At 38.5% G+C, this 10614-nt stretch overlaps 1 protein-coding gene across 1 annotated transcript; it reads left to right on the top strand.

Moving 5' to 3' along the window:
• Positions 1-6811: 6811 nt before the first annotated feature.
• On the top strand, positions 6812-9970 carry LOC145630200 (protein FAR-RED IMPAIRED RESPONSE 1-like). Its single transcript, XM_081682452.1, has 8 exons — positions 6812-7037; positions 7132-7348; positions 7432-8572; positions 8733-8822; positions 8915-9004; positions 9445-9564; positions 9646-9792; positions 9878-9970. The coding sequence occupies exons 1-8, from the start codon at positions 6812-6814 to the stop codon at positions 9968-9970; spliced, it is 2124 nt and encodes a 707-aa protein (XP_081538578.1).
• The last annotated feature ends 644 nt before the right edge of the window (positions 9971-10614 follow it).

The raw sequence follows: 10614 nt of genomic DNA on the forward strand, positions 1-10614 counted from the left end.
GGGTTCCTAAGGGAAGTATTTGGTCATGTGTCTGTGATGTGTGTGATAGTGACACTAAAGCTAAGCCACAAGAGCTAAGTGTGTGGAAAAATATTATTTATAGAAGAATCAAATGGTGGTGACTCTTAGGCTAGGTAAGCTAATGATATAGGGATCAAGCCCCCAAGTCTAGATCTAAATGAATAGGGATGAGCATTGGAGATCCCTTGATATGATCATGGTGCAAGTGTGTGAATGTGAATATGAATGCATGTTTATTACGGCCGCACCTCGATGTGAGGTTGCCTACGTATCCATTAGGAATCAGGCCGAACGCAGCTCTAGCCGAACCTCGCACAAGTGTGTATACCTCAAAAAGGTCTTTTTAAGGGTTGTAATGTGGTGAGGCTAAAGGTTTGAAGAAGAAGAAGATAAAGGCTCAAGACCCTAGATAAGCCCCCAGGGTGTGCAACTTTGCTTTTGAATCTTTGTATTTTCATGCTTGAATTTCTATTCTTTTTTAGCTCTTTTTGCTTTAGCATTTATTTTACTTTTATAAGTGTGGGCAATCCCATTCATGCGGTCTATCACTCACTTGGCATTCATGTTTCTCAGGCACGGTACCGAGCACTCGATAAGAGACGCAATCTGAGACATGTTCTTATCGAAGATACTTTCATATCAAAGACATTGGAACACTTGCCCTTTTGTACACTTTTATTTATATTTGTTTTTGCTTATTTTTGCTATTTTTTGAATTACTCAAGCCCTTTGAGATTGCATAAGTTACACACCATCCAATCCCAAGGTTAGGTAGATATGGGTTGAAAAAAAAATTAAAAAAATGAAGGGTTTATCGTTAGACGAGGCTCAAAGTGGTTTATGAAGAAAGGATTGTATAATTGAAAGGTGAAAGGAGATATAATGTGGCTACAAGGGGTGCCTCAAATCATTAGTATACCTTGTGCTTAATTCGACATGTTTTTTTTTTTTTTTTTTTTTTTTTTTTAAATGCAATGCAATGAAATGATCATATACAAGGAAATAGATGCTCATTTTATTAGAAGAAAATAAAGAATCTACAAAATTAATCTAAGGAAAGGAAAAAGTGTCTATGCTAGACTTATTGGGGAAAGAAAAGATGAAAAAGAAATAGAAAAAGAGGTCATAAAATCTTGTCGTTGAAGCTCGCCTCTTGTCTTGTGTTGTTTCCTTTATCATCACTCGTTCTTCTTGTTAACTGGAGGTATGGGAAGCTTGTTATTATCAAATGTTGGATAGCCTCCTTTAGCTTCCAACAGCTCTCAGTAGTATGACCCCTACCTTGGTGGTACTTGCAGTGCTCGTCTGGATTCCAACTAGGCAATCTTTTCTTAAGTGGGGATCTTTAATAGGTCCTATGGGAGTAATGATTCCCTTGGCATGGAGTCGATTGAAAGCATCATCGTAGCTAGTTCCAATAGGGGTAAATTCCCTTTTTGGTTGCTTTCGATTACCCATGGCTAGGATCTCACTAAGGTCGAAAGTACCAACACTATTACTAGAGTAGGTGTTTTCGGAAGAAGAAGGATAGTCGTTCTTCTTCCCTTTACAGCCACTATTACCATTTTTACTAATCTTGGCCTTCTTGTCGCACGGAGGAACATGAAGGAGATTTGAATCAATGAAGTCTTGAACACGATCCTTGAGGGCAAGACACTTTTCAGTAGTGTGACCGCGACCTTTATGGTATCGACAATAGGAATTTGGATCCCAATTAGGAGAACGTTTTTCAAATGGAGGGTCTTGACTGGGACCAATGGAGTGAATGAGACCTTGATCGTGAAGACAGCCAAAAGCTTCATTGTAAGTCATTCCTATTGGTGTGTATTCTACAATGGTCCGTTTTTCCTGTGGCTTAGGAGCATTGAGTTCTTCATTAAACTCTTGGCGAGAATTTTGTTCGATGGCCATCACCCGATTTGCTAATCCTTCTACCACATTCAAGAGCATGGCAATGACATCTTGCAGTTTTCGAATTTCCTCTTTTAGACTTGACGAGTCTTCCTTGGTATTATCTAAGAAAAGACTTTCATCCTCCTCAATTATGGCCACTTCATCGAGAGAGGTCATATAAGCTGTCTCGATCACGGGCTCTCCTATAGGTGTGATAAGAAGTGATGGATCAAAGGATGCTTGGTCATCTTCGATGGCTAGAATCTCGGAAGTTTCATTGTCATCGATCAGATCTTGAATAGCTTCTTTGAGTTTCCAACACTCTTCAGTGTCGTGACCCTTTCCTTGATGATATTTGCAGTGCTTATTAAGGTCCCACTTAGGTGGCCTAGCTTCTGGAACCGGATCTTTGATGGGCCCTATAGGCATGACTAGTCCTTTGTGATGTAGCTTCTCGAAAGCCGTTTCATAACTTATACCAAGTGGAGTGAACACCCTTTTTGATCTTTGGATTCGTGGTTTAGAGGTGTTTGTAGCATGTACCTCATTAGAGGAAGAAGAAGGATAGTCGCTCTTCTTTCCTCTCGCACTATTATCTTTCAGAAGGTCATCTTCAATGTCAATGCCTATATTATAAACAGTTTTGAAAGTATTCAAGTCGTGTTGGTACTTTAAGTGCTTTGAATACTTCCCTTGGAGATTCTTGATAAACATCCTCACAGATTCTTTTTCGGTAGGAGCCTTGACCATATTAGCAGAAGTTTCCCTCCATTTATTGAAGAAAGAAGTGAACCCTTCGTTTTCCTTTTGTTTTAACATCTCGAGTTGTCTATGGTCTGTCTCGTCTTGGATGTTGCACTTATATCTATCTATGAAAGCGTTTGTTATCGACTCCCAAGAAGAGGTTTTTTCTTTCTCGAGAGAAAAGAACCATTGTTGACAAACGGTTTCGAGAGATAGTGGGAACAGAGAGGGGAAAACCTTCTTATCGATACCCTTAATGCTCATGATAGTTTCAAAAGCTCTTAGATGGAAGTAAGGGTTATCTGTTGCCTTGAATTTAGGGATGTCAGTGGCGTTGAACTTATGCGGAAGAAGTTCCTTGTCCAGCGAGACCCCTTGCGAACTCATGCCCTGAAATTTATAGTCACTAGATAGCTTGCTTAGACTCTCTTGCATGAGGTTCATCTGTTGTTGCTTCACGGGATCATCGACCTTAAGTGTGAGTAGTTTCAGTGTCTCAGTCACGTTAGTCAATTGACTCCTAAGTTCATTAACTTCCTCTTGAGTTGCCATTATCCTTTTAGCCTTCCTCTTTTGACGAATCGGTTTATCAAAAAGCGAGACTTGAATAAAGAGGTTGTCCTTGATCAATCGCCCTTCTCTCCTCGACCAAGTACTGTGGGAAAGGAATTTGGGGATATTTATTGTTAATTATTTGACTCAAACTTTATTCAACATGCAATGGATGGAGGAGGTGAAGAAAGATGGAAGAATGTGAAGAGCTAGGAATAAAATGTACCCCCAACTTAAACGACGGAAAAGACCGACTCATGCATGAACCTAAGACATGGCCATGGTGATGTGTACTCAAAGTGTGTGCCAAGACTAGTGAGTGTAGGTGACATGTTAAGACTCGTGTCATGACCATGTGGCTAGACTATGTGACCAAGACTCGATTAATGACTTGACAAGGTGTTATTGACAGCGAAATTAACCGAATTAATTAGTAAACTGGTTAATTAGACCTTAGGTGATGACTCGACCAATAATCCGAATTGTCGGCCAAGCGACAGGACTGGCGTCACACTATGGTGGTTGGCGCCAGACAATTTAGTTAATGTCTGGCGCTACACACTGTAATGTGGCGCTACAGCTCAGACTTTGGCGCCAATATTGGAGCTTCGGTCTAGGACTGTTTTCGGTATTATTAGTCAACTGGGGTATGCCTAAAGTCGTACTAGGTCAATTCCAATTAAAAAATAAACTTTATTGACTCAAATTAATTAATTAAGTAATTAATTAGGCAAAGTTCTTTAAGTCATTAATTTTAATCTCAACACAAATCAACAAACGGTTAGGAGAAACATAGAACATATATGCACAACAAATAATGCACAAGTAGTCAAGTAGGCACAATATGATGCAATGAGTTCGCAACCTAACCATGGCTCTAGTTCTCTAAAGTTCGGGATATGGTTTAGTCAAATAGGGTCCATGGTTAATTGTCCGGATGCACCGCGCAGAAGCCTAACCGTGAAGGGTTAGCGCGTGTGGATGGGACACCGCGAGTTTTAGAAAAAACTCACTTCCATGGTTTGGTGAATTCAACATCTCAGATGTACCCTTTGTTGCCAGGAGCGTTCAATCGGGTAGATAGAGCATGAATTCCCAGAGGGTTATGTCCATATGTAGAACACATATGGGTTTCAGAAAAGTGAGAAAAAATTCAATCAGGAAGCAGGATCGAGCAAACAATACGAAAAACCGGTCGAAATTAGAACGCATATTTCTGGCTCGGTATTGGGGGAAATCAGCGCCAGCAAACAGAGACTGGCGCCAACTTTTAATTGTAGCGCCTGGCGCCAATACTGGCGTCTGGCGCTACGGCTAAAACTGTGGTGCCAAGCTCTGGCCCCTGACGCTACTTCCCACATGCCTCAGCAGCTTTCTGTGCTCGATAAAATCTTCCAGTTTCGCGCGGTGTTATTTCAGTCCTAGTTGTGAAAGACATTTCTCAAATTTCCTACGTGTAAAATCCTATGTTTTTTACTCATTACGAATGGTCTTTCCAATGAGAACCTTTTTATGCATATGATAATAATGTTAATCAAAATTACGCACATGAAATACTTAGAACTTTTCGAGTCTCATCCACTCATTCTAAATCATTGCCGAAACAAATTCAGGAATTAAAATAGAAATCCTCCCCAGTGGAGTCGCCAAAAACTGTAGGGAATAATTTCAAGCCTTTAAATCCCACTAGCTTGAACCCCACTGTGATCATACACTAAAGTACGGTGGCGTCCAAAAGGGAAGAAGATAGAGCAAAAGAGTCGCCAACAAGTTTTTAAGGAACTTGTAAACCATTCACGAGGTGAAGGTTACACCCCTTAACGATCCAAGAGATCGTCAACTCCATAAGGTCATGAACCAAATAAGGGTTCGAGGATGAAGGTACAAATCCAACCTAAAAGAGATTGAATCTGCCCTAATAATAGGCCTCTACTTTATTCTGATCGTATTCATGTGCGCTTTCTGACTAACATACAATCAATAGATTTAACCCTAAACCTGTTTATCTATGTTGGTTGAATATTAATGCACAAATAAATCTATTATTGGCGATCACTTGAATTATAATCATAGTTAACCCTAAACAAGATTATTAATTATCTTATTAAGCGTGATTACAAGTACCAATTCCCTTTAAACATGCATGAAAGGTGTGATCAAGCAATAACAATAAATATCAAGCAACATAATCAATTATGAATAATAATAATAATCATCATAATAATAATAATAATAATATTCATAATCATTCCAACAATCATAATCATGATCATGTTAATATTAAAGCATAATAAAAAAATAGCAAGATCCTAGGCATGATACTAACAAGATTAATAACAAACCCTATCATGTCACTAAACAATAAAAATCAAATCTTTAACCCTAACATGATACTAACAATCATAAATATTAGGAAGAGAATAAAAGGTATCATAGCAATCATATTTAATATTAAAAAATATCCTAGACATGATACTAGGAATATCAAAACAACAATATAAACATGATATCTACATCATAATATCAATTAAAATCAATTAAAGTACTTACTTGGATGCCTCGTACCTCTTTCTAATAACAAAATACACACGTTAGTAACTTCAAGGAAATTAATAATCAAAACAATTAAATTAAATAATTAAAAGAGAGATTTGGGACCAAACCCTCAGAAATTAAAACCTTTCACGTCTAGGGCGAAGGCAAATTCGAATATGGCTAGGTGTATCTAGATCTTGCGAATGCGGAATTTTGTATGAAAACCAAAGTTTAGAAAAGAGAGAGAATAATCAAGAAAATCTTGATGAGAGTTGGTGATTAGATATTGGTAATTGGTAAATGAAAACGGAGTTTTTTATACGATATTTATAGAGAAAATCAGCCAAAAAAGATAATTTAACAAAACAGAGTCTGAAGATCGCAAAACAACATTGGCGCCAACCCTGGCTAACTGGCGCCAGCACCAGTGGCTAGCGCCAGGCGCCAATGGCTAGCGTCTGGCGCCAAGCCTGGTTCCTGGCGCCAAGGCCTGGGGTTGGACGCCAAACTGGATTTCAACGCGTTTTCGAAAATCTGATAAGTGTACCATACTGGAAGATAAAATAATATAATTCCATCGAAAATGCTATTTGATCTTGATTAAAACTCTGAAAAGAGTCCTAATTGAATTAGGAATGAAAAGAACCTTCTAGAATATTCTAGAAGACCAAAACCATTCCTAATCGCATTAGGAATGATAAATCATATTAGGCCCTCCCCTAGATCATTGGGCCGTACATAAAGCTCAAACCGGGTCCAGTTTAGTAAATTGGCCATAACTTCCTCAATATTCATCGGAATTGGGCTTATAATATATCGTTGGAAAGGTCTTTGCAAGCCCCATCCAACTACACCACTATTGGACCCATATCATGGACAAACCAAACTGGATTGGCTGTTTTCTTAAAATAAAGTTTTCCAAAACAGAGAGAAGAGAAAAGAAATAAAACTTTCCGCAACACTAGACCTTTCCACACTTTCGTTTCATTCGATTATGATTCGACGTGAAAGGCACTCATCACTGGGTTTGGTTTTGGGGAGACACAAATGGGTAATTCACGATTGTATGGGCATTGAGGAGGATGGGACGGGAAGTGTAGGACTTACAGTTAAAGACCTTCAGCATGAGGTCTACAAAAACAGAAGGGCGAAAATGGAGGGTGGCGACTCAGTTTCTATGATGAGTTTTTTTCAAAAAATGCTAGCTAGAGATGTCAATTTTTATTATACTCAAAGGCTTGATCATGAAGGAAGGTTAAAAGACGTTTTGTGGGTTGATGCACGAAGCCGTAGTATGTTTTGATGCGACTTACTTGACCAATGACTATGACCTTCCGTTTTTAAATTTTGTTGGTGTTAACCATCACGGACAATCAATTTTGTTAGGATGTGCACTTGTGTCTCATGAAGATTGTGAGACGTTTCGCTGGATATTTAAGCAGTGGTTGGAGTGTATGAAAAACACACCCCCGAAATCAATTCTCACTGATCAAGCAGCTGCTATGCGCAAGCCCCTTGAAGAATTCATGTCGAGTACTCGTCACCGTTGGTGCATCTGGCACATCATGAGAAAGATTCCGGAAAAACTTGGTAAATGTGAAAGGTTAGTGTTCTAATTCGGTTTAAGTTAACAATGACATGTAATATTATATTTGGTGTTGATTCAAGGTGAAATATGTGATGTAGGTACAAAGACTTCAAAAGCCTGTTGAAGAGAATTGTTTACGAAAGTTTTACAATTCAAGAGTTTGAGAATAGGTGGTCTAAACTTATTGTGACATTCGAGTTGCAAAGTAATGAATGGTTGAATAGTTTGTTTAAAGAGAGGCATATGTGGGTTCCCGCGTTCATGAAAGAATATTTTTGGGCCGGAATGAAGACCACACAACGAGTGGAGAGTATAAATAGTTTTTTCGATGGGTTTCTTACCCGGAATACCAAATTATTTGAATTCCCGATGAAATACGATAACGCATTGAAAAAGCGGATTCGGGACGAGATAGATGTGGATGCAAAGTGCTCCAAGTACATTAGAAGGCTCGTGAGTGGTTTCCTTGTAGAGAAGCTATTCCAAAAAATATACACAGACACCAAGTTCCAAGAGGTTCAAACTGAATGCATAAGAATGATGTACTGCGTTCCACGTCAAGAGACAGAGGTGACTGACTTACTAATTAAGTATGTTATAGAAGACCGTGTTTGGGTTGTTCCTGAAGGGAAGCGTGAGGATGTTCTAACGGACCGGCGAAGATTTTACTCTGCTACATTTAACAAAGAAACAAAGGTGGTTTGCTGTGATTGTAGGAAATTTGAAACTGATGGTATAATGTGCAGGCACACAATTAGGATACTTGATTTGAATGTTGTTAAAGACATCCCTGAGAGGTACATTGTCAACCGCTGGCGTAAGGACATACTAAGAAAGCACACTCGAATACATTCTTCTTTCCATGACCCTAACAAGACTTCTGAGGTGAAAAGGTACAAGGCTTTGCTGAACGCGTTTGAACCCATATGTGATGAGGCAGCAATGGTGGACGATGTGACAGTCCAAACGGTGCTTGAACATTTGGAAAAAATTAAGTCAAAAGTTAATGAATGTAGTAAGAGGAAATTAGAGCAAATTGTTCCCCTAGTTCACCCAGGCGATGGATCACCAACAGTTCATCACAGCCTCGGTGACAATGATACAACAACGTCACCAGTGCAACACCCAGCTTCTTCATCCGAAGGTTTTATGGAAGAAGGAGGTTTGTTTGACAATCTTGTCAAAGACCCAGTTCAAAGGAAAAGCGGTCGAGGCAGGCAAAATCAACACGTTACAAGGGTCTATCAGAAATTGTTTACAAAAAGCCAAGCAAGAAACCTACTATGAAGAAGGTAATATACTGTACACACAAGTACATAGTAATCTTTCTATGTTCATTATAGCCTGTAATTAATTTTTTTTTAATATATTTTTTAATATTTTTATTAATTATTTTCAGCAAAAAATGGGGGGTGTGAATCTAGCTATTCCCCCTCGAATGGGCAACAAACCTGCAAAGAAGGCAAGTAACAAACCTCCTACTAAGAAGGTAATCTACCCATACTGGTATACCCAATTATACAGGATTTACCTACTGATTCTAAGTTACATTTTTAAAACCTTTACTATTTGATGAAGCAGCAAAAGACGAGTGCTGCGGGCCTTGCTACACCCCCTCAAACTAGTAAAAACCATGGCAAAAGGGCAAGCAAGAAACCTCCCCCAAAGAAGGTAAGCTTTATTCGAATTATATGTTATCTTTATTTTATTTCAATTGTTAATTCCAATTCATTACTTGATGCATAGAAAAAATCAAGTGCTGACGATGCCATCCCACCAACAAAGGGTAAAAAACGTATCACACAGCGATGTAACAAACCCCCCCCCCCCCAAGAAGGTATATTCTTGCTATTTGGAATCACTTACTTATATGTAAAGCATTTGCACTGCTTGTAATTGTTATCCATTGTTAACACTTATACTACTTTATGCTTCCCTCAGCAAAGCAAAACAAGGGTAGGATGAACGTAAGCAAACCCCCCCCCCCCCATTTTTAAACAATCCATTGAATGACATGGTGAGTTTATCATTGAAACAATTAAATCAGCAATGCAAATGTGATGGGCTCGTTAACTTATTTGAAATTGCACTAAATTTACTCTTTTGGATAGCATCCACAGGTTCGGCAAACACGTTCAGTCTCACACTTGGACTGGTTGGATCAGGATGACAGTTTACTTGGTGAATGTGCTCTTGGTTTGTCACAGAATGGAACACCCCGTAACAACACGGTAATTAAATGAGTTGCTTTATTTTCTTGATGTACATATGTTTGTAATAGTGTCCATTAAGGAGATAATCTGCTTATATAGGTTGGGCCTAGTATATCATCCTCACACTTGGACTGGTTGGATGAGCAAGATAGTCTACTCGTGGAATGCTCAATTGACTTATCTGAGACGCTCTGTGATACAGTTGGTAGCACCCCTGCAAATACAAAAAACCATGGAAAGAAGAAGGTAATTCACTCTTGTGAGCCAATTATTTTTTTTTTAGCGCACTTATGTATTCCTACCCACATGCAACAAGTTCCTCAATCCACAGGTTGACCAGACACCATCCTCCGCACACAAGGTTTGGCCTGATGGTGATGACAGTCTACTCGACTGCTCCATTGGATTGTCAGAGACATTCTGAACATAACATAATAGACTCTTTACATGGGATTGTGAATGTCAACGGATTTATTAGTCGTGCTACGCGTTTAACTTTTTTTTTTAATTAATAAGTTCTAACAATATGGCTAATGAACTGCAATATGAGACCGTTAGTTTACGTTACACATTATATGTAATGAACTGCAATGCCTGTGGTTTTAAGAGCAAGCTCACGTGTATTCCTAACACGTGTATGCATTAACAAAATTTTTATAGCGAGTTACAATTTCAAAACTTTTCGAGTCTTACCCCTACAACTTTCAATATCAACTTATTTTCAAATAAAATACCCCCTTGTTTAATTGAATTATGACTATGTTTCCAGGCCTCTTAATTAAGTAATTATAAAAGATCAATAATAATATCATATTAAATAGTCGCTGCTTTCAAGTTTAATAATATCATATTAAAAAGTCGTTGCTTTCAAGTTTGATAGTTTAATCATGACAATAAAATAGTGTGTAAAACCGGAATAATGATAAATATACTGTAAAAGAGGTGAATAATGTGAAACATCAATACAAAACCAAGTGATATGGCGGCCCGATATGGAATGCAAATAGTTGGGCCAACCATTAACACGTTTCTTGGCCCAACTTGGGCCAACCAGTAGCCTGTGGGATT

Source organism: Chenopodium album, chromosome 1 (genome assembly GCF_948465745.1).
Source record: "Chenopodium album chromosome 1, dcCheAlbu1.1, whole genome shotgun sequence".
In the NCBI taxonomy this organism is placed as follows: domain Eukaryota; kingdom Viridiplantae; phylum Streptophyta; class Magnoliopsida; order Caryophyllales; family Amaranthaceae; genus Chenopodium; species Chenopodium album.